At 30.6% G+C, this 25,517-nt stretch overlaps 1 protein-coding gene across 8 annotated transcripts in view; it reads right to left on the bottom strand.

Annotated features, from left to right (window-relative positions):
- Window positions 1–862: 862 nt before the first annotated feature.
- The window catches only part of msn (serine/threonine-protein kinase msn), a 72,074-nt gene continuing 47,419 nt past the window's right edge, over window positions 863–25,517 (bottom strand). For 2 of the 8 annotated variants that reach the window (XM_014235819.3, XM_036359008.2), the window contains 16 exons: window positions 24,427–24,871; window positions 24,113–24,355; window positions 23,654–24,045; window positions 23,389–23,592; window positions 22,790–22,810; window positions 20,663–20,991; window positions 19,375–19,522; window positions 16,614–17,672; window positions 11,063–11,188; window positions 5,319–5,816; window positions 5,077–5,232; window positions 4,326–4,493; window positions 4,074–4,223; window positions 3,849–3,983; window positions 3,681–3,755; window positions 863–3,603 (listed from right to left, as the gene is read on the bottom strand). In XM_014235819.3, coding sequence (XP_014091294.2) covers window positions 3,430–3,603; window positions 3,681–3,755; window positions 3,849–3,983; window positions 4,074–4,223; window positions 4,326–4,493; window positions 5,077–5,232; window positions 5,319–5,816; window positions 11,063–11,188; window positions 16,614–17,672; window positions 19,375–19,522; window positions 20,663–20,991; window positions 22,790–22,810; window positions 23,389–23,592; window positions 23,654–24,045; window positions 24,113–24,355; window positions 24,427–24,871 — 4,323 coding nt within the window. In that variant the 3' untranslated portion in view covers window positions 863–3,429. The remainder of the gene's footprint in view (window positions 3,604–3,680; window positions 3,756–3,848; window positions 3,984–4,073; window positions 4,224–4,325; window positions 4,494–5,076; window positions 5,233–5,318; window positions 5,817–11,062; window positions 11,189–16,613; window positions 17,673–19,374; window positions 19,523–20,662; window positions 20,992–22,789; window positions 22,811–23,388; window positions 23,593–23,653; window positions 24,046–24,112; window positions 24,356–24,426; window positions 24,872–25,517) is intronic. The other 6 variants (XM_014235823.3, XM_014235821.3, XM_014235820.3 and 3 more) reach the window with 6 other exon arrangements.

Genomic DNA, 25,517 nt, shown 5'->3' with positions numbered 1-25,517 from the left:
TATAGGGTGTTTGCTTGACTGGGGCACTTCAATATGAAGCGCCAGCAATGCATTGCGACAACAGCAAAACTAAATTGTTTATGCTTTTACAAATACAACACACAAAGAGTAACGTTAAGTAGCAACTACATTGAAGAAATACAAAAAAAAAAACAAAAAAAGAATACAAATTATTGACGTTTTTTTTAGATTTTTTAGCATTTGAGTTACAAATTATGTGGTTGTGCTATAAATACAGCTATCGGCATTGATTTCGGGCACATGTAAGAGCGTGCGGTGAAGTACAAAAAAACATTTAGCTATACATACCGATAGTGAGCGCAGCAAAAACAATAAAATATATATATATAAGTGAACTAATTACAATTAAAAATTACAAATTAAATTTGTTGCAGCTCCATATTTTACCGCGTTTTGCTTGTTTCTGTTTATGATTGCATGTGTTAACTCTTAATTTGTTGCTTTGCTTCCTTTCATTTATTTAATAAACTTATTTTTGTTTGTTGTTCATTTAATGCACCATCAATGCATTTATATACACACATATATATATTTCATATTTATAAATTAAATATATATATATGTATATATATGTCTGTGTGTATTTAAAGTTTGAATTCATTTGTGTGAGTGTACGCATTCATTCTTTATTGCGAGCGCTGTGTTTTAGGCGCTTTGTAAAAAGTTCAGTAAAAAATGCTTAACTAGGCCGTTTAGTATTCTTATGTATGTATATAAACTGCTTCATTTATTTAGCTTTCTTTTTATCTTTATTTTATGCTTTAATATTTATTTTTCTTTTTTATATTTTACTTATTTACTTCATTGCAACGCTTTGCAGCCACACTTTTGCGTGTTTTAATATTTGATTAATTCTTTAAATGTGTCTATTTGCGTGCGAGTGTCACGTGTGTACCGCGGGCTGTCAATCGCTTCATTTTTATGCTAATATTATTATTAGTATGTTTTTTTTTTTAAATACTATTTTCTTAATGCACGACACTCCACTTCACTCATTGATGCGCTATTTGTTTTTGCTTTTTACATACATAGCTCGAATTTCATACATTTTCTATGCGTTTTACATATATACCATTTCCGGTTTCCATTCCATGCTATTCACTTTCGCATTAATTGATATTATATAATATAATCTTCATTCATTTGTATTTATGTACTATCACTTATGTTTTTACAAATGGCGTTTCAATTCAATTTTTTATTAGAAAACAAAAATTAAAAACAAAAAAAAATATATAAAAAAAATTAACAAAAAAAAAACATGTTACAACACATATGCAACTACATAGTAAGACAAACCTAAATAAACCCAAGCGTGGGCGGCGGTGCTACGTTGGGCAACCAAAATATAAACTACTACTTTTTCATGTAAAGAGTAAACATTGTATTTGTGTATATAATTAATAGTATGTAATAAATTCATTACAAAAAGAAATATTTATATTCTCATCATACATACATATGTATATGTTAAATAAGAAAAAGTGCTTACGAATGCTTTCGTATATTTTCACATAAATATATATTTAATTTAAATGTTTTTTTTTGATATTTGTGGTTCTCGTTTATTGCAAGGACAAATTGGCTTAGCTTAAAATTACGATTTCAATAAAAAACATTCATGTTTGCAAAATTTATTTGCTTTAAAAAATTAATATTTGAAAAACAAAAAATCGAATACAGTTGGCATAACCGCCTTTTATGTGTGCGCGCATTGTGAACTGCAATTGGCGCCGTAATTTTACAAGCTGGGCTCTACAAATTCGAATTCGACGCTTTTCTAACACACAACGCGCACGTTAAACTTTTTTTTAAAAGCTTTTACACGCACATATATTGCTCATAATTCATTTTGAAATTTTCTCTATACCGCTTTTTCTCTCTTTGTTTACATTTCGCGTTACTTTTAGGCATTTCTCTTTTTCCATATATTTTAATGTAGGTGTACGAGGAGGTACACCGCTGGTTTCAATTTTCGCGTAGTTTTCTAAAACATAACTGCTTAAAAATTGTATAAACGTGCAATTTTTTTCAAATATAACAAAAAATTGGCACTCACTGTGAGTAATGCTCACATAAATAACATATTTTTAAATATTTCAAATAAAATACTTTACTAAATAAGCTTCCAAACAGACAATGTGCCGTAGAATTTAGCAAAATGATTATTTTTTTTAACTGTCATGAGCATCAAACTAAATAAATTAAATTTTTTTTTACATTTTAAAAAACGTAACACATAATGTCTAAACAAATGACGCACAGCGTATGCAACAAAAAACTTTGAATTTTGTTTTTTGTTTGGCTTTTAAAATTATTTACCATTTTGAAATTTTTTTGAACATAACTTTACTAAAATAAAATTTAACAAAAAAAAAATAATAAAATAACCAAGAAACAGTTAATAAATTATTTTGAACTTAACCTTACTAAATTGAAAGTTAACACAAAAACAAAAAATAAAATATTACAACTTGACTTCAAGAAACGGCAAAATAAATTTTTAAAGAACATAATGTACGGTTAAAAACTAGCAAAAAAAAACCATATATATTTTTTAATTTTTTATAAAATTTAATAAAAAATAAGTTTTTTGTCAACAACTCTCTTATGATACATAAATTTTGAAATTATAATTGCGAAAACTCATAAAAACCAAATTCGAAGTTCTTTTCGAACACGCTGTGCGTTTACTTTTGTTTGTGTCTAACCAGGATTTAATGCAAATATCGTCTGTGTTTTCATTTTATATTTTTTAAATCAATTTCAATGCGATATTTCATTTTCATGCTTAATTGTTTTTTTTTTGTTCTCTATATAAATTTCCATAACACAACTAAATTACATATTAAAATACATGTCTACAGCGTGCTGCATTAACGGTTAGTTTCTGTTAGCGCAAATCCATTTCCACATATTTTTCGATATATTTCAAGCGTACCGTCCTAGGGTACACGCACACATCCTTTCCACTTTCCATTGCTTTCCAGGTTTTGGCATATATATTTCCAAATTAAATAGCTGGCATTTCATTACAAAACATTTTCAAACTCATTTGCGTCGCAAGTCTGCTAATGTTTTTAAAGTGTGTATGTGTGTGTGTGTTTTTCATTTCATATCCAGCATGCAGTATTAAGCATTTTATTTTTATATTTTTTATCTGTCTTGTTATTGTGTTTTTATTATTTATATATATATTTATATTATTAATTTAAAATTCTCTTATAAATAGGAGAAACAAAACGGTCGATTGTGTCGTAATCAATCAGCGTTATCGTTATAATTTCAATGTTTTGTTTTTGTATTCAATTAAATTTCTTCACTCTATTCTCTCTACGCTCATATAAATCGTACGTGCTTCTACGTTGCGCAATATATCACTTCGAATCCTTTGAATTCTCTGACTGATTACCAATTGGCCATGCCTGGCTTGTTGAGTGTCATGAAGTATATTTGACATGATGATGCACCTTTGGCACTACTAAAGAACACCTTGTCATTGCGTTCGCACAGGAATTTCAAGCGTTGTGCTTTTTTGTGCATAAACACACCGTCCAAATGACCGCTTTCAACCGAACGAATCTGCCGGGAAGGAATAGTAAAGCATACATTTGGTATTAGACACTTTTAGCCAAAACGGTTCAAAGCGTAATACTCACTTCTATTGCTTTATTGCCCCAGCCCATGATTTGTCCTGTGCCGATGTAGGCCACGGATGTCGGCATTTCACCCCACTGAAAAAGTGAACAGTGAATAAATGCGAATATTTTATATAGAATGTCTAAAGTATGCAAAAAAAAAAAAAAAAATAGTCTGCTAGCTAGTACCTGTAAGACAATATTCTTTGAAACTCGCCCAACCGTATTTACATAGACACCTTCATTGTCGTAGCAGAGCAAAAGCTGCATGCCATTCGAATTTGGAAGCGCCACTATACAATGTGGAATGATTGCATCATGAGTCTGTATATGAAGAAAGAACAATATAAACATTGGTCAGTAAATTATAGATTAAAAAATAAAAACAAAAAATTGTAAATTAACTTAACGAACATGTTTAGGAAGATAAATATCGTATACTTCAGCGGAGTCTAAGTCCACAGCGTGGAAACCCTCGGCAGAACCATAAATCACTTTAAGACGTGATTGATCCTCTATGGTGAGATCAACTAATAACGGACGATGCTCTAAATCGCCGAAATTCTGAAGAGAGAGAGAGAGAGAGACAGTGCGAAGATAAGAGAGAGAAAATAATTTTTAGTTATTTAATTAAAATTTAGTATTTCAAAGCTCAATATAGCATACCTTAAATGCCATAAATTTGTGATATGGCTTGGGAGCCCATGCATAAATTTCAATCGAGTCTTTTAATGCGATCACTAGGAACTTAATCCTTTCGTATTTCACAATTTTAAAATGTACAGCACCTTGTAAATCACCAACATTTATCCAGCCATTGCGACGCTCCACTTGCTGTTTGAGAAAAATTCAATAAAATTAATAAACAATTAGATAAATCTATTAAATAGTAATAGAAAGTGGGTGCATTCAACATTGCAAACTGTTTAACAAATTAATTATGTAAACTTGCAGTTCAGTCAGCGATTGAAGAAAACAAACTTCGCTTGATAATATTTGTATATTCATTGGACTCTATAATTCTGGCAGTACCAGTAATAATTTTCATCAAATAGTTCAAAATGCTATAGCAGAGTATATATTTCAATTACAACTATTTAAAAAAAAACGGCGAGAAATGTTCACGAAATTTGCATTTTTTTGTAAAAGCGTCTACAAAAATACAATTTTCACTTTTTTCCGTCGTCCAATACCTAGTTTATGGTCTTAATTAAAACACGTATTTTTTTTTTATATTTCAGATAAAAATTTCACAAAATCTTTGTAAAATATGTATCTTTGGAGTAATAGAAAGGTTGAATAAAATATTTAATTTTTTATTTAAAAAAAAAAAATTATTTAAAATATACCCTTTTTTTGCTCGAGGATGTATACCATAATATTTGTTTAAGTTTAGCTAAATCGACTTTAAACTTACATCAGAAAGCCCATCGGTACGTAGGATTTTCGATTTCAGCCATGATAAATAATAAACGCGCACACGATTCTTTTTACCCGATATGGTAACCAAAATATTTTGACCTTCTAGCACCTCCATTTGTTGGAAACGACGACGCGAGATCAGTTGATACACCTGAAAAAGTATAAGAAGCAAATATATATCGAACACAGTTAAATAATATATATCTATCTATATATATGAATAGCATTTCTACGCACCTTTCCCTGTCCAGAGCGATCCAGCAGCATCAGGCCATTCTCGGTGCCGATCAATAGATTGACACCCCACAATGCTGCGCATAATATCTCCGAATTGAAACGTTTCTTGTATTTACGTATTTCTGGTGTGTCACTGGTCGCCTCGTGCGATGTCGGCGTCACATTGACATTTATATGCGATTCACGACGCGTTGGTCCCGAGCCGCCAGCACCAAAACCGAATGTGAGGAAACTGCGCTGTTTCTGTTGCAGCGCATAGGCGTGTGGTGGCAAATTGGAGGATGATGATGGCGGCGTTGATATATTGGAAGAAGAAGAAGCAGATTTGTGCAATAAATTAGTAATACTGCTGGTAGATCTAGTTTTGCTAATTGAATTTTTCGGACTATTCTGCCGCGACGATGACGACAACGAAATCGTCGACTGCGGCGAATTGTTCGAACTGATAAACGACTTGGATGGCGTGGAATGCACTGATGAGTTGATGGCCGCTTGATACTGTCGTGTACGGCGATAAAGCCAATATATTACACATGCACACACAAATACGTTTCAATTTAGCGAGGATATTTCATTTATTTGGTTTGTTTGTTCGTTTAATATTTTTGGCAATTTTTTTTTTTTGTTTTGTTTTTAAAAGAGGAAAGAAAATAAAAAAAATAATTTGTTAATATTTTTTGCTTATATTAAAGTTAATAAAATATTATTACTATTTACACATACATATACAATTATATAGTTTATTTTAGTGTTAAAAAAAGTAATATATTCACCACTTGCTTCTATGCTTGACATGCGAAAGTGTGAACTACACTTGTTATACTCAATAAAGAACTCATCACCAGCGAGTAAATCCATACGAGTACATACATACAAGTATATATATATAGTAGTAGTGTTACGCATGATTACTGGCGCATTACATGCAAATAAAACGCGCCAAAAATATTAATGCATCGAAGAGCCCAATTTTGAAGGCAAAAAAAAAACTATTTTTAAAGCTTTTGAGTTGAGTAACGGTAATTTTAAATAGTATACATATATGCGAGTTGCACGAATATTCATGCGTAACGGCATTGTAATGAAATATAAAAATCCATTTAAATAGACGTTGGCAACCATTTCACTTATTTTCAAAAATTTATATGAAATTAGTCTATATAGATGATAATGAAATACTGTTAGTGATAATATATATGATGTATATGATTTTAAATAGCCGTAGGCACTAACAACTTTGGAGTGCGGAAACTTGAAATCTAGTTAATTATAGATAATAATATGAGAGTATGTGTTAAGTCTTTCCCAGACGCCATGGAATCGGTGGTACAAAAGAAGAAATAAAGAACTTGTCGAAAATATTTGCAATCATTTAGTAGCTGTGGTTATTATAATTGAGTGTGTGTGTGTGTGTATGTAGTCTGTGTATGCATATGTTTGCTAATTTAATTTTATTCACTAACATGGAAAATTATTATTTTATTTTTTACTTTATTAATTAATTTAACATTTTTTATTATTTTGGTCATGATTTACACAATCATACGCATGTCTGTTATATTATGTGTTGCGTGTTTAGACAAAAATAGGATATGTATTTAGTAGGTGTGGGTTGTGAAATTCATTTTGCTCCACTAGGTTACTGGTAATTCTCAAAGTAGAAGATTTTTATTAAAAAATTTAAAATACGCACTTTTTTAACTTTTTGTTTTTCATGAAAATTACGTATTTATCTTGCTTAGGGACTGTTTGGAAGCTAATGATATATTTTCAAAAAAATATTTGATATTTAAACATATTAAATAATTTAAAACCTTGGTAATAAATATATTATTTTATTTACATTTTTAATAGAAAATTATTATCAACTTTTAGTGTTTGAAGTAAATATAAAAATTTTTTTTTTAATTTTAATTTTCCCTTGCTTATGGTGATCCAATATTTTTTATATTTTATTTTAAATATATAATACCTATGTATATAATAAAATATTAAAAAAGGGTGCTATCTAAACTTTTTAAATAATTTTGAATTTTAGTAATGCTTAGCTATTATTATTTTTACAACTTTTTGTGGAAAATTTGTGTCAGCTTTTAATATTTCTTCCACAAACTTGTAAAAGTGGTAATTAGCAATTTACTATCTTAAAAAGGCCCTGAGTTTTTTCGGTTTTAGTTTAAGGAACTCAAGAAGACTATTTTTTGGCATTTTGTGTGTTCATGTAAAATATTATATTTAATATCAAATATTTCAATGTATTTTTGACTCCCAAGTGTCACTTGAGTTTTGATTATTATTTTTTCTTAATTTGAAATTATACACCATAAAAATGGTTCTAAAATTCATTTTCTGCAGCTCTCGCAAATGTTCTTATACATACCCTTATATTTATACTATCTTTTTTTTAAAAACTGAATATGGTTTTATTATAAAAACGTTCACACTTTTTTTTCCTTTCCGCCGAAATGTAGGCAATGTTTATATAAAAATTATGTTATTATACAAAATATAAAAAAATCTTGGTGTGAACAGTTCTAATAAGAGTATTCTATTAATGTTACTTTTTCCGTTTTATTTTTACCTAAAGGTTACATATCTTTTCCTAATGCCAAAATGTACATGTATAATGGTGAGATTTTCAAAACATAGGTTAGTTACAATTGTTTGAAAGACTCTTTTATGCAAAACAAATTATATATATTTGTAGTTTTTTTGAGGTAAAATCTTGCATATTTTATTTATTCTAGCATGCCACACAGAATATAACAAACATACGAAAATTATACGAGTATTTAAAATAGATTTATTGAAAATATTGCACGCAAATATAAATAGTTACATGAATGGTAACACAAATTTACACTTTATGCGAAAAGTATACGAACAATAAAATTTGTTAAACACTCTCAATATGAAAAAAAATTAGTGGAATGTAATACTTTTAAATTTTTAATAATTTAATTATTATTTTTTTATTTTTAAATTTTTAATAATTTAATTATTATTTTTTTATTTTTTAATTCACACATATATGTATATACTATGTATGTGTATATTTTTTTAAATTATTTAATTTAATTTTTAATTATTTTTTTTAAGTATTAATTAATTTTTTTTTTATATTTTTTATTAATTTTTTTTTTATATTTTTTATTAATTTTTTTTTTATTTTTTATTAATTTTTTAATATACGTATGTATACTTATATATTTTTTTAATATTTTAATTTACTTTGATTTATTTAATTTTTATATTTTTTTTTATATCTATGACACTGATTTAACTATAGGAATATGTAAGACGAAGCATAAAACATATTATACAAAAAAGTTGTAATAAAAGATAGGAGAGAAAATAAAAATTATTTTACAATACATTAAGATTATGTAGTAGGAAAACATTTAGAAACTTGCGTGATTTACTATAATTTTTTGTTTTGGATCTTTACTTATAAGTTAAGTGATACTATACATTTGTTTATATCAAACAACAGAGTTTGTTTATATCAAACAGAGAGACAGACACTAGCGACTTTGTTGTTACTCATACTGTTATTTATTTGCGAGTGGTTGCTAATTTAAACTTGCAATTTATTTTGTTTTCTTTTTTTTTTTTTTTTTTTTATTTTTACATGTATATTTGTTGGTGTTTATGAAATACTTACTATTTGTTTTTAATTGCAATTTGGCATATTGATAATTTGTTAAAAATTTCGTTGTGGCCATCAGCTCAAACACAAACGTCGCGGAAAGACAAAGCACAATGAAGAAAAATTTTATTTTGTTATATAATTATCATTTGAAAAAAGGGTGTAGATTTGTATTTGATTTATACGAGAAATCATCTAGTTCTAACCAACATGCCAACAAAAATCACTGTTATCAGTTCAACAAAAACTAACCTACAAATACGTTGGCTCAACAGCGACACAAAAAATATAAAGAAAATAAACACTGACTAAGGTGGTTATAAAATAATTGCAAATGTTTGTGGTCAGTTGCAGCTGAGATGCCTAGAAACTAAAACAAACAAACAAAACCGTTAGAAGACTATGCTTAATTGAGCAGTGTTGTGTTGTGGTGGCAGCAGGCAGGTCAGTTCGGTTAATTTTTTATTTTTAATTCTTTTACTAAATGTATCTACTAAATTGTTGTTGTTTTTGTTGCTTGTTAATCAATATGTAAAACAAAAGTAAATGGTTTAGTTGTACTAATGTAACGGTAAACATTACACGCCACGCCAAACAAATGATTTCGATTGCCATCAACTCGTTGTTGTTGTTGTTATTAGTCACAAAATATGTAGAAGAGTTCAATTAAGTGATTCGTTTAGTTTGTATGCCACACCTACACAAATATTAGTTAGCCAAACACAGACAAACAACTCGAAACTAAGACATTAAGAGAGCTTTCGGCAAAAAGCTTCAAATTTTTTTAAACATATTTTTGTAATAAATACTTTTTAAGCATATTGATATAAATTTGTAAATAGTTTTTACTAAAAGCCTAAAAATAAATAACACTTTTCAAATATTGATGGTAAAACTGTTTTCAGGCCTGTTAGTAAAAAACAAAAAAAATTTACAGTTCAAGGGGCGGAAACTGATTATTGATTGCAGGTTTTTGGAAAATATACAATTTTCGAATCTCTAACGATTTTAGAAAATATAAAATTTTTCATTTATTTTTAAGAAACTTTTATGCTAATTAAAATTTTCGAAAAACTACTTGATTTAAATTAAAATATATTGCACTAAATTTGATAAATTTAAAAGAATTTCGTTTGATTTTTAAAACAGCTACCAAAAAAATACTTTACAATTTATCTTTGTTTCAATTTCAACTAATTTCGAATGAATAATTTGTTTGCGCGCCAAAATGTAGGCAACATTTTGTGCTTATTTGGGAAAACAAAAAAGAAATTACAAAAATTTAATTTCCATTACTTTTGCTAAAATTGATTTATTTTTAAGACAAATTTGAATGAATAATTTGGTTGCGCGCCTAAGTGTAGGCAACATTTTGTGCTATTTTGGGAAAACAGCTTTTTTTAGTTTAAATAATAACAGATAATTAATTATTATTACTATTTTTATTAAAAGTGATTTAATATTTTAATATAGGAGAACGAGTTTCCAAAAGAGTTACGTTGAGCAAAGGTTTGGTTTTTAGTTCAACTTGGCTTTGTAGCCGAGTTTGAAGGTTTATTAATTGGATTACATGTGGCAGAATTAACACCACGAAAAGGGTTATTATCCCTGGCTAATCTTTAGCTGCTAAAACAATATTTTATACTCATGTTACCCGCTTCTACATAACCTAAAAATATAATTTTTTAACTTTTCGGCGAGTCTTAAGCGTCATTCGTTGGGTTCGACGGAGTTGATGATTATAAAACTCAAAATATGTTATGATTTCATACGAATATAACTACATACATACATACATACCACGCATTATTATACATATGAATTTGCATGTATGTATGTATATAAATATATTTCTGTTAACCTTAACGCAATTATAGCTATGTATGTAAATGAAGGCAACAAAACACAACGATATCTAACAACAATTGTAAATAAATTGGCATAACTTAAAATAGAAATAAAATGACGTACGCACGTTAAAATTCAAAATTTAACTAATAAATGATTAACTATTGTATAAAAAAATATGATGGAAAACAAAATTACAAAATTTAAATTTCGAAATATCTAAGACGTGATGAAACGCATTACTCACCTCCTCGCTAGATGATTTATCGTGACGCGGTGGTGTTGCCGGCGAAGCTTGACTGAGCAAGTCGGGTAATACGCTGCTAGTGCGTGTGCCGGGAGTGCCGAGACCGCTATTTTCACTGCTACGATTCTGTATAGCGCACGCATGAGGAAGAAGAAATTAAAAGCAAAATGCAATAAATATACAGTGGTTCATTTAACTCGATATATATTTTTTTCGAAATATTGAAACAATGGTAATCGCAGTCGATATTTATGTAAAATTACATATAAACGCACTATAAACACATAATATTATATAAGTAACGAATTAACGAGTATATAGTATATATATGAGTCTCACACACAATTCTTGTCTGTATAATGTATATGAATGCCAATGAGTTACATTTGTGAATACATACAAACATACAAAAATGATACTATTTGATGTATTTAAATATTTTTTATTACAATATTTGCTTTAAACTGGATCACGTCTTAATTCAATAAAGCATGTTTTAGAGGTATAAAACTTTTATTTCAAATGGAATATGAAAAAATTAAGGAAATGGCAAATATGTTGGTACGGTGCAAGTTTGCATTAATTTATCCAGTGGGCTTTATCTTGGTCACCAAGTGATCAGCCGTAGCTAGTTAGCACTCAGGTGGTTGATACTGACATGGGAAAAAATGTGTCAGAAATCACTTGCCTGTAGGATTTGTCATTGACGTTGCCGTCACGCACAATCTTCAGTTTTAAAAAACTTGAAATTTTCGACATGCAAACCACACCTGAAAACACTAATTATGGATGAAAGGTGGTCTAAAGAGCTTGTTTAGGATCGCTGATAATAAGAAAGTACTCCAATTAGTTGTGTCTTTGCCAAAATATAAACATTCTACTCGTATAGAAAATTCTATACCTCTAAAGAACACCCTGTAATCATACACAGGCCTAATTATACTTTTTGGTTCTGATAAGAGTCTATTGATTAATCAAAATTCATTTTCATTTATGGATATATTTTCAAAATTGTCTTAAAGTGTTTAAAAATATAGTTCACATTATTTATTATAGAACAGCAGCAGGTAGAAAACACATTGTGATATGTTAAGTGATACATTTTTTTTAGTTTTCAAATTTTTTACATTAAAATTCTCGGACATAAGCGTTAAAACAATTTTGATCGTAATTAATCGAAAATAAATAGCATGACTCGATCACTCATAAGTACATATGTACAAGTATATATACGAAAGACCAATGACCTAAAAGCTCTAGAGACTAGTCAAATGTTTTTGAATTTTTATTTTATACCGAAATCATTAGTTTCGATAATATAATTGCAAATATTGAATCGAAATATATATGAAATATTGACTATATGCTTGAGAGAAATGTTGCCGAACAAAATGTAAGTTTACAGTTCCAAAAAGAATTAAAATATATATAAATATACATATATCGATTTTAAATAATTGTTTTACCGTAACCTCATTAGCATTCAGAGTCAATTGGAAAATTCAGTTTGAGTTGATTTTTTTGGCTGTTTTTGTTTTTAATACAATTTTATTGATAAATTAGCGATAGCTAAACAATAAACCATACAGTTAATATTTAGTAAATAAGTATAAACAAATATAAGCGTTTGGTTAGAATTTAATGACAAAATTGCAAGCGATTGCAATTGTATGCGGTGTTTAATTGAGTGATTAGATTAATGCATTTTTGTTTTAATTTTATATATTAGATTTTTTGCGAGCTATGCGGATTATTGTGCTCCTTTTTATTTAAATTTTAAATGTGTAAGAAAATTAAATATTTATTTATTACTTTATTGACAGTTAATTTCTTTAGAATAATTTTTTAAAATTTTTATTAGGTTTTTTAGTGTCTCTTTGGAAATTTAAAAAATAAAATGATTTCATATGACATTTTTATTAATTAGTTTAGTGACAATTTAGTTTCTGAACAATTTTAATTAGTTTATTGAGTATCTAATTGAAAAAAAAATGTTTTCATTTATTTAAAACTTCAAAAACTCGAAAAATACTTAAAAAAAGATATATATAGTTTTTAAGTATTAATTATTATAATTTAAATTTTATTTTTGCATTATTTCATATTAAAAATATACATGTGTTAACTAAGGGATAAGGCGTTAGCGTTATTAGAAGCCAAATGAAATTATATGCAGTAGAGTAGATTTTTACATTTAGAAATATTATGATATTACAATAAAATATAACAAATATTAGTATAATTTTAGGCGTACTCCAAAAAGTTATGAATTGTCATGAAATTTCAGTAAACTATTAAAAATAATTGTATTAAATTTTTTTTTGTTTTAATAACGTTTTTAATTGAATTTAATAGAAATGCATAGAAATATATAAAATATTTTTAAAAGTAATATATATAGTCCATTATTAATGAAAACTTGGCTCGAGGAAAAACTATTTCGCCAAAGATTGGTTCGTGGGCGTTGCTAATTTTACAATAAAACAAATTAAAATAAAACGTATACAAATGGTGGAGGCTCTTTTTCAGTAGTTTCATAAATATGTAGTATTTAGGTTAAGCATATTAATAAGTACAAGTTGTGTCTTAGAAATAACCGAGCTTTGTGAATATTACATCAAAAACTCGTTCACTTTTTTGGTATTCATTTAATTCATGAGCAAAAAACTTTACTGCTACCCAAATCTTCAGTTAAAATTCTCCAAATAGTGTTTTTACTCGTTTTTTATCCCTCAACCAACATTCTTGTAGTAAAATTTGCATCGATACTAATAATTTCTTGGACTTTTACCACCAATTCAGCACGATTACTAGCTACTGGAAGACCTTATCTTGCAATTTAAATTATCACGACCACTCTCAAACCCTTGTATAAACTTGAGTTCGACTCATATAATCATCACTACAAATTTTTTTCATCAATTCGTATGTCTCAACGAACTTTTTTTAAGTTTAACCAAACATTTTATATCAATTTCACACCCTTTCTTTTATTGAAATGACTGTAACTTTAACAGCTGTCATCCGATTTACATGGAGATAAATGCGATTGAAAAAGGATAAATGTATTTTTTAATGCTGTAACTTTCCAATAGATAACTTTATATGTTGTATAATTTAAATATAAAGTTCGGTTATTTTTGCGACACCCCTTGTATTGTTAAAAACTGCCAAAATAAATTTAGTTTAAGAAGTGGAAAGTCGACAAGCGTGGTAAACTTATTTAAATAAAATGTGTGCATTTTTAATATAAAAAGGTATAGATAGGCATATTGACATATACACATACATACATAATGACAAGGTTGTTTTATACAATAATATAATATGACATACAACTTTACTTAAGCCTATAACATATAATTCATTCATACTAAAACATACATACATACATATATTTAAGCGTGCAATAATTATTTTCTATATTCTTTCAATTGGTGATTTTTGATTCTTTTGTTTGTTTAATTTTAAATGAAATTTGACATTTAATGAGAAATGTTAATTACTCTTCAATGCATTTGTTTACTGATTACATATTATATAATTATTATTGGAATTAATGTGGTAGTAGGTGCTAATAGGCATAATTAGTATTATTACTTGTTATATTGTAGCAATACAAGTATTTAGCAATTTGTTAGCTATATTTTTTTATACAAGTTGTAGTATAGTCAAGCATTTAGTAGTTTAATTTCGATGAGCCTCTGCAACTGTTAAATAGTTTGAAATGGTACAATGTTTGAATATATGATTCCATGCCCCAAGAGAAATGTTTAGGCGAGGAAACACGCTAATAATTGAACTTAAATTGAAACGTAATTTTTTCCACTACCGAACACCAAATTGTATACAGAATTTAAGTACCTACATATACGAAATCGAGCTTTAAAAACTATTAAGTATACCTTTAGGCGTATTCTAAAAAATTATCAATTGACTTTAAGGGCTTATATCCACTTGAATGTCAGAAAAAGCGTTTGTTTGAGTATTAATTTTGTAAGATGCTTTTAATTCAATATTTAAATTAAAAAATCTGCATTTACAGAACTCCATGTACTTCAACAAACGCCGATTCAGTTTTAGACATTTTTGAATCTCTTCTTCCCGTAGTTGGTCTCCAGGAGAACCTCCAAAAAAGTTGTTTGGCGATGAGTAAGGCTTTTCTGCTTAAAATTAATGCCAAGAAATGTATTATTACAATAGATAAATACAGGTAATACTAGAACACTAGTAAAAATATTTAAAAAATTAACACCTCAGAGTGGCTTAAAAATCGAAAATTTTATCAAAAATTTTATTCATTCGATCATATCAGAAATATATCTAAGAAAGTGGTGTGAAATTTTGAAATCGATCGGTCTAGCCGCTACGGAGAAAATTTCCACACCGCCGCTGAAACCAGTGTTTCGAGAAAAACGCGTTTAAAGTTTTGGGTGTTGATTTTATTTTTATTTTAATTACAATAAATAAAAAAAGTATTTCCTAGAATATTCTTAAATATATGCACATTTTTCGTTATCGATTTTTTGAAATTTCCAGCCCCTAAATACAACGTAAGCTTTAAAATTTTATTTCGGTTAATAAAAACACGCTTCAAAGTAAGGAATCGAGCTTGCAAATATTAGCATAACTTTAGGCGCAATTTTTAAATAAAATTAGGATGAGTAGTTATAAAAAAATCAGGTTTTTTTTAAAAGCTTTGCGAATAGCTCGGTTCATATTTTTATTATCACAGACCACACAAAAATTTTTTTTATCGTTAATTCATGCTTTCTCACAGAAAAAAATGCGTTTTAAATTAAATCAATACTCTATCAACTTGTACTGGCATTTTTTTCGGCGCCACCAAACATTTTTTTACGGTTTCACTTACCAAAACCAACAAATTAATCAGATTTAGGCACAAAGTACTGTCAAATTGTCAGTAAAACCATGAAATGTAGTTGTTAGCAGTCCGTAAATCCTTCAATACAAGCATTAACCAAAGCATACAAATAAAATATATATGTTAAACCATACCAAACAAATAGACAAACATATATTTAAGCTACCAAAAACCAAAATAACTTTTAAGAACTTAATATAATATACAAAAAATACATATGAACGCATGTAAATGAATAAGAAGCAAACTGACAAATTGTTGATTACGTTAGTAGAGCGCTGCAAAGGTTGAGTTCACATACACGAAGAGAGAGAGAGAGTGAAAGAAAACTAGCGGGGAAATGCGGAGCACAATGTAAAAGCTTAGAAAAATGTTTTGGTACTTTTGTTGCATGATTAAATGAGAAAAACAACTTGCCGAAGGTACCAAACGGCACGCCGATTACGCAAGATTTGCGCTCGCGTGATGGTTATTTGCGAAAACTGCCGTTAGTGGACAATAGACACATAAAGGATAATACATTTCGACTTTTTTGATTTTTTTTTTTAGTTTCGGCTAGTGTTGAACAATTTGGCACAGTGTCTCAAATTGCCAGTGTTTAAGTTTCTATGTAGGTGTGATTGTGAGTGTATGTGTGTGTGTGAGAGAGAAAGAGTATGTGTTTACCTGCTGCTGTTGTATTAGTTGCGCCAGGAATGACTGCTGTCTAGCTGCGGAGTTTTGCAAAACAATTACCGATTCAGTCTTTTCGCGTCTGGGTCGCGGCGTCAAATTATTTAACCAGCCCGTTTTATCCGCTTGCGGTTGCGCCGCACTCGCTGACGCGCTATTACCACCATTGGCACTATTGTTGTTGGACTTATTGGCACTTGTAGTGCTGTTTGACTTTGGTGTCGTTTGTTGTTGTTGTTGCGTTGTTGGCACTTGTTGCTGCTTGGCAGCATTGGAAGCACTATTGGCTGTTGTTGTTGCTGTGGTGGAAGTAGTGGTCTTCGCACTAGTACTAATGCTATTCTTATCCTTTGGCTTATTGTCGTTGGACGTCGTAGTTTCGTTCTTATTATTATTGTTGTTGTATATGCTGCCGCGTGGTAGCATGACGCTGGCGCGTTGTGCCTGCACCAATTGCGGTGAGCTCAAATTACTGCTGTTGCCCAGTACGGCCGAGTAGCGTTTCATCTGCGGAAAGAAATCGGAATTCTCACGCCTAAAGCTGCGCATAAAATTCGGCAATTTCGAGTCGGACTCCTGACGTTTGTGCACCAGCTGTTGCGGTTGTGCCTTCTGTACGCCTGCGTTGGCGCTACTGCTCATTTGATTGGGTTTTTGTGCGCTTGCACCGCTAGTGCTGGTGGTGCTGCTGTTGCTGCCAGCGTTGCCGCTTTGACCGCTTCGTGGTTGCGGCTGTGGCTGTTGGCTTTCTTTGGTTCCTTTTAGTGGCTGGAAGCCTTGTGGCACAGGTGGTGGCTGTTGTTGTAGTTTAGTTGTTGGCGGCGATTGGTGATGTGAATTACGGCGCATCATCTCTGAAACGCTACTGCGATGCAGCAGCTTCTGTTCGGCTTTCAGTGTGCTCGAATTGGAAATGGCCGCGGCGCCGCCTTCATGATTCGGAAAGAACTTCTCAATGTCCCATTCGCGCATTAGCACAGCTTCATCTTTGTTCGGACGATTGGCACAAGTGGTGGAGGCAGACTTTTGGATTTTGTTTTGATTTTCGAGTTTCTGTGTGAGATTTCAGTTTGGTTGTTTTTTTTTTTTTTGACACATAAAAACTCATTCTTAAACACGACTTAAGCAAGACTGATGAAATATATGTATAGTGATAGATAGTGATGGGCAGAAGGCGGTAGAGGGGTGTGGGTGGATAGTTGGTGAACAGGTTGGGAGGCGGTATTTGTTAAGTGTGGCAAACTTTTTCATGAATTTTCGCTTTTATCATAAATTTTGACAATTTTCGCTGGGCCGTGGCGCGGATAAGTATGAGTATTTCTGTTTTTTTTTTGATATTTTGCTATGGTATAATGAAGTAGTGTTTGATGTATGTATGTATATACATATATGTATATTACATACCGGCTTATTTACAAAAGTGTGTGCATTCGTTTTTGCGAGCATATTTGTAAATATATTTTATGTAGTATATATGTATGCGTGCATTAAGTATGCATTTGGGATTATAACAGTGCATTGTAGCACACATAAATTATGCGCCAGCGTTCTTGGCGGTTGCAACACATATTTATTTTAATTTACTTGAAATGCGAATGTAATTAGTTTACCGAAATATGCAGTTATTTCATAGAATATCCTTCGGGATTTTTATACAACTCTCATTATTGAAAAAATATATATGTATAAAATAAATAAAAATGTGTTAAATCAACAGTTAAGTTGTAGTAAAGTATAGTAATGCAAAGTTAAAATAGTAAAGGAAAAAAAAAATTTTTTTTTTAAGTAAAATTCACGAAAAATATTTGCACAATTTGTAGTATTTTATAAAAAATGAGTAAATATGGAAATTAGGCAGACACTGCACAGCCGGCCCATTGCGTACATAGCAGCAGCAATAGGTTACTTGCATTGGAAAATTAACTTATACTTTAAAAGTAAGTAGTTGTTGTAGATAAATACGTTTAAAAAGTATTAAAATTATTATTACAACTAATTACAAACTATAATATATAAGAATTTGTTAAACAGAAATAATATTATATATGGTATATATATACATATATATTTATTATATGTTTACGCAGTTTATAGTTTATATATCAAAAATTAGGTGTGAAACGTCTACGGTATTTTTATTTGGCGCGCGCGCACGCTTCGTGCCAGTTGCTTGCCCACGAAATTTCGGGTTTATCTTACAATTTTACAGTAAGAACCACAACCACTTGTTTATTACTATATAAAAATAGTTGCTATTGTTGTTTTTGTTGTGAAATGCAAAAATTAATATTATAATAATAATTTTGGTAAAATCAAACAATCATAAATTGTACAGATTAGGTCTTCGTCAAACGTTTGTTGTTGTTATTATTATTAATTATTAAAGTATATATATTTATAAAAAAATTTGCTAACACAGTTTACACACCAACAACCCTAAAGCGTTTTACCATAGAGTATATACGTATAATTTACAATAATAATTACAATAATAATAAAGAGTTTTAGTTTAAATTTTTCAGCTTAGAATTTGCTTAAGCTTAGTCTGGTCGCTAACCTAGGACTGCTAGAAGCAAATATCGCATTATCGATTTTCGACAACAAAGTTTCAATCGAAAAAATCACCAATTTTTCACCACAACTCTCAAAAGGTAACTATATATTTTTCTATACGCTAATTTCCATAACTTATATGTATACTAGGCGTAACGGTATTGAAAATATTAAAATAATACAAAATTGTTGGCTGACTTACCCTCTTCATGATCAATGTACGATCGCCAGCTTGATCGTCGTCATCGGGTGTGGGTGGCAAGGGGCGATTCGGTGGTCCGCCACCGCTGCTGCTGCCATGACTGATGGGTGTGGTCGTTGTGTCCTCGGAAACGGGTCCAAGTCCAGGCCTATATGAAAATTCAGGACTGTACCATAAAAAAATACACAAAAAACCAAAAAAAAGAGAAGGGAGCGAATCGGCGGTGAAACAAATACGCGATAATAAACGAAAATATGATGGCGATAAAATTTATAAAAATTTAATTGAATTGAATTCAAAAAAAAAAAACAAAAAAAAAGAATAAATTTTAAGTGTGATGAAGAAGAAGTAGAAGAAAATATAACGAAATTCTTATTAGTTTGCAACACAATTGTGTACATGAGATATCAAATGAATGCTTATTAAGTGGTTTCAAAATCAAATATTTCGAAAAGCAAACAAAATTCAAAAATATATTGAATATGTATGGCGATGGTGATATTAATAAACGTAAAATAATTTTTTAACTGCAATTAATTTTACTATGAAATTTAATTTTTTTAATTAATTTTATATATTTTATTTAACTCATTGTTTTTTTTTGTTTATAATTTTTTTTTTTATAAAATATTTTCTAAAAGGAATTATTACGTTTTAATTTTTTTCCAATTAAATTATTATTTTTTAATTAATTTTAATTGTTTTAATATAAACTTTTTTAATATTTTACTAGCGTTACTTTTTTAATTTAACATACTTTTATTTCTGTAATATTTGTTTTAAATATTTTAAAACTTTTTAATTAAATTCATATTTTTTTATAAATTATTTTTTAATACAATTACGATTTTTTAATTAAAATAAATTCCTCTGTTAGTTAAATTTTTTTTAAGTTAAGTTATTATTTTTGATTGGTTTTTTAATTATTTGTATTATTTTTTTATTTCGTTACTTTACGCCAAATTATTCGCATTTGTATGCAATTATAAAAAAGGCAATATAAAATAGCTTATGTCGAATAAAGGCAATACTATTTCTCTTGAAATTCTGCGCATAAACTATAACGGCAATTTATCGTTAATCGAAAATTTCGATACTTAGTGATTGTTCATGAAAAATTATAACTTCGAGTCTCGAATAAATTTCACAAAATACGAAAAAATATGCGCCTTACCACTTAAGTCGACCAAAGCTACTTTAACATATTGCAACAGCAATGTTTTCTCGTCCGAAAGCCGCCTCTTTCGCAAGCACTTTTCTTTTACTCTAATAAACACATTTTACTCACAGTGGCTTCGGTGGATCACTGGCCAAGAGTGTGCCATCGTTACGTCCACGTTCGTTGGGCTCATCCGGCTCGCTATCCGTATCGCTGCTATCCAGCGGATCTAGTGGATTTATTGGCTGCACGTGATGATGATTATTGGATAACGGCGGTACGGCTGGTGCCGATTTCATCTGTGCTGATGATGACGGTGGCACCGATTGGCGATTATTACGTGGTGGCGCCTCCGGTTGGGCCTGCTGTTGTAATTGTGACTGTCCGAAAGCGGTTTGCGGTTGCGGCTGTTGAGAGACGCCCAATTCATTAAGTTGTGCTGCTATCATGTCCAAATCCTAGTTTTTTGTTTATTTGTTTTTGTTTTTTGTATGGTGGATTTGGGTATATGGTGGTGCAGTTATTTTGGTTTTCAAGAGGTGGTGGTGGTTGTGGTGGTTTGGTGATGTGATAATATACATATTGGAAGATTTTCAGTACGATTACGATTGTTGACGTGTACAGGTGGTAAATTTTATTTTTGATTTGTTTTTGAACGATGACAAGTCAATTAACCAATTCAATTGAGACATTTCGTATTTTTTATTTTGTTTTGGTGAAAAAATTGTGAAAAATAGTAAAAGTAGAATTAGAGTGGTTATCAAAAAATACGTTACTTTACTTTGCTAATTTTTGCTAGGTTCTGGTAATCGGGGGATGCAGTTAGAAGCAAATAATTAAAAATCAAAATTAGGGTTATGTTGAACAAAGCTATTAATATATTTAGTTTATATAACTTTATCGTTATGAGTAATGTGGCGCATGCAAATTTCGATTGTTTTTTGGGAAAAGCATTATTAAACTTCAAAATGAGAGCGGCAATTCTGATTTCAGTACTTAAAAAAAAAAAGATTTCTTGCCATTAGTTTGGAACATATACACCAAATATATCGGTTGCATTAAAGCTAAAATACCCTTCACAAATAAAATAGCTTACATACAAGAATTTAATTTTGATGAGTCAGTTTGTATGGCAGCTATATGCTATAGTCCTCCGATCTGAACCACTTCTTCTAGAATTGAAACATTGTCTTAGACAATAAACTATGCCAAATTTCGGGAGGATATCTAGCCAAATAAAAAAATTGTCCATACAAGGATGTCATTTGGAGGGGTAAGTTTGCATGACAGCTATATCCTACTGTAGTCCAATATAAACGATTCCGACAAATGGGCAGCTGCTTGGGGAGAAAAGGACGTGTGCAAGATTTCAAAAACTGAGGGACTAATTCGTATATATACACATAGCGGGACATGGCTAAGTCTTGCTTTGCTCTCCGACGTTTCCTTCTGGGTTTTATAAACTTGTTGGCAAGCTAAATTCAGAGTGTAAAAAAATATAAATATTCGTAAATGGAGATTAATCTTTGGTTTCTAGTTTTTTCTTTTTTATGGAAAAAATTTCAACCGCTGAGGTTTGCTATTCGCTACTTTATTTCTTAACTGGAAACCGTCAAAAGTTGACTTCAAGTTGGTAATGGTCAAAAAAGGTTTATAAAGGCATGACTAAACTCCCTCAAACTGGAGGTTCTATAAGCATTCTCGACTATAAAGTACTTATTTTTTAAGGTTAGAATATGCAAATTAATAGTTCCAAAACCATTTTTAAGCAAATTTCAAAATTAAAATTTTTTTTAAAGTCATTAATTAAATTAAGAGCTTAGCTTATTAAGTTAGCATCACAGATTATTGACTCAAAGGTTAGGCAACTGCTATAAAAAAATATACATTCATTCCACCAGGTGTGTATGAATGCACTTATATAGCGGGAGGTAACCACTCTAATAATCTACTAGTACTAAGCAATTTATAACAAAAATAGTTAGGGCGTTTCGTGCAGTGTTGTAGCATTTTAACGGTTAAAAGGTTAATCTGTTATGAAACTATAATGTGGCACCTCCTTTGGTCATATATACATATATATAATATATATGGGATGGACATAGAAATGCGTTGAATATTAAATTATGTATATTAGACAATAAAAAACAAAAAATCTCAAAATACATGAAACATATATACTAATTGGTGAATCGCTATGTGAAGTGTGTGTATTTTTGTGTATGAATGAAGTAAAACAAAAATGGGGAAACATACCTCAGGTCTCCTTGGTGGCAACTGTTTGGTGTTTCATGATGAATGACGTTAATGAAAAGCGTGTACGTTGTGTTCATATAGTTTTCATGCCAGTGTTTATATATATATATACACCAAATATATCGTATATATATATATATACATATATACATATATACATATATATAAGAGTATATATATGAGTATCCAATGATGCAGAGACAAGTTTTTGGACATCGTTGATTGAATGTAGAGTAGAGGACGGGCAAATACATAGCATTTGATACCAAAATAATGTAATTGTTTTTATTTTGGTTTTTTTATTTTTATTTTGTTCCGTATCCAAAGCAAAAAACAAACATGTACGACAACGGGGACAACGGAAAACATGAAAATAAAAATGCAAATGTAAAAACAAAATGTTTATACAAAACATTCTTTGTGGTAAACACTATTTACAGGACTAATATTTTGTTGGTATGTATATTAAAATTTATTTTATTTTATTTTTGGTATAAAAGCTTTTCGGGTTACTAAACAAACAGCAACAACTATTTTACTGGCTGAATATATTTATATGTATGTATATAAAGATGACATGCATGATCAATTGTACATACCGATGGTTTGAAATTATTTTGCGAATTACGCTGTTGTTGCTGTGGCGTTTGAGCAGTGGGTTCTGAGCTTTTTGGAGTTGGTGGTAATGGTCGATTGGCATGTGGTGGATTTGCAAGCGGTGGATCGGGCACCACAATGACGCGTTGTGGCAAAGCCGGGCGCGATGGTGGACCGGGCTCTTCGATTTGTTGCCGTTGCTCACGCTGTAAATAGTCGAATAACAACAATAAGTTTGTAAATATTTCATATATTATATACACATACCGATTGCGGTTTCTGGTTGCGATTAGCTTGCGGCAGCTGAGCTTGTGCCTGAGCCTGGGCTTGTGCAGCTGCAGCAGCCGCAGCCATTTTCTGCTGCTGCTGTTGTTCGGCAGCGATACGTCCCTCTTGTATCTGTTGGAAATTGCGTCGTAAGGTGTCACCGCCTGGTGCCTGTATGATGGAGCTGGGCTCACCAGCAATTTGCGGCTCATCATCATCATTATCCGAACCGGAATAGTGAAAGTCATCGCGATCTTTTTCCTGCTTTCGTTTCTTGCAACGATCGATGTGATCCTTCAATTGTATTCGCACCTGACGATCTGTGGGTTGATCCTTGATGAATGCATGCTTTAGTAATTGCTCTGTGTAAGGCCGCTGATGGTAGTCTTTCACTGTAAAATAAACAAAAAGTATTGAATATTAATTAAAAGTTAGCTGGAGTGTAACGCCGTAGCTTACCAAGAACGGTGTCAATGAATCCGTGAAATTTCTTCGACCACTTTTTCGATTTTAGACGTGGCGGTGAGTTGCGTGGAATTAAGAATAGTGCACGCATCGGGTGTAAGTCACACAAAGGTGGCTGGCATTCAGCCATTTCTAATGCGGTTATACCCAAAGACCACAAATCGGAACGGTTGTCATATGTGGCCTCCGGATTTTCTTCACAGGCAATAACTTCGGGTGCCATCCAGTATGGCGTGCCTGCAAACAGGAAAAAGGTAAAAATATTTTTTTAGAGAAATTTAATCTATAATATAAATAAATGTCCATACCTATGAATGTGTTTCGCCGTCCTATCGTGCGATCCAATTGTGCTGATACACCAAAGTCCACCAGTTTAACCTCGGCATTATCTGTTAGCAACACATTTTGTCCCTTGATATCACGATGTATAACTTTATTTGTATGCAAATAGCTGAGACCACGCAATATTTCACGACAAATATACGCAATCCATTCCTCCTTGAGGCTCTGTCCCTTTGTCGTTTTGACAAGATCGGTTACCGAGCCGGCACCACAATACTCCATGACCAGCCATAATTGATCGTCTTTGCCCGGTGGAGATTTCTTTATAAAAGCGCCATAATAGGTTGCAATATTGCGATGATTTGAGTATTTTTTAAGCACATTGATTTCTAATTTAATTTCTTCCTCTTCATCTTCGGTGACATCCATCACCTTTATGGCAGCCAATTGACCAGTTTTCGTATGGCGACCCTGAGAATATAAAATGACAAATGTTATAAAAAAATAATTAAAAGAAATCGTAGATATTATAAAATATACAATAAATCTAGTTTAAGCTTAAAATAAATGAGTCGTCATGAAATGTTGTTGCTAATTAAAGTCATTTGTAAGAGGGTTAACAGATCTTATTAAGACTAATTAGAAATTAAAACCATTATAACCTTACTTTTTGAGGTTATCAATTAACTTGACAACAAATAATCGCCAACTGAGCTCAACTAATTATCATGTATTAAAATTCACAGTTCCACCGATGAATCCAGAGATACACACAAACGCCCAGATAACTTCGGCGGAACCTATCTCCTGAAAAAATTGTCCTAGTAATATACGGCTTGTATAAACTGTTCGACAATCGGTAAAAACATGTGAACCATCCATTGTATGAGATGTTAAAACTCTTTTGCATGATTTTGAGGTCAAAAATCAAAGCTCTGTTTGGTTTTGAAGCAAGGTCAGCTCGTAGGAACAGTAAGAGGACCTTCCTTAAATACACTGACGCCATTATAAGATATATTTAACCTATATATGACGAAGTGACTTATTAAGGCCGGCGTCGATGCTTACTGGTCTCAGCTGGTGTAGTGGGCGTCTGAATACCATCTATTACCTATAA

Source organism: Bactrocera oleae, chromosome 6, assembly GCF_042242935.1.
Source record: "Bactrocera oleae isolate idBacOlea1 chromosome 6, idBacOlea1, whole genome shotgun sequence".
In the NCBI taxonomy this organism is placed as follows: domain Eukaryota; kingdom Metazoa; phylum Arthropoda; class Insecta; order Diptera; family Tephritidae; genus Bactrocera; species Bactrocera oleae.
The sequence above is the reverse complement of the archived record's forward strand: the minus strand, read 5'-3'. Positions and strand labels throughout refer to the sequence as shown.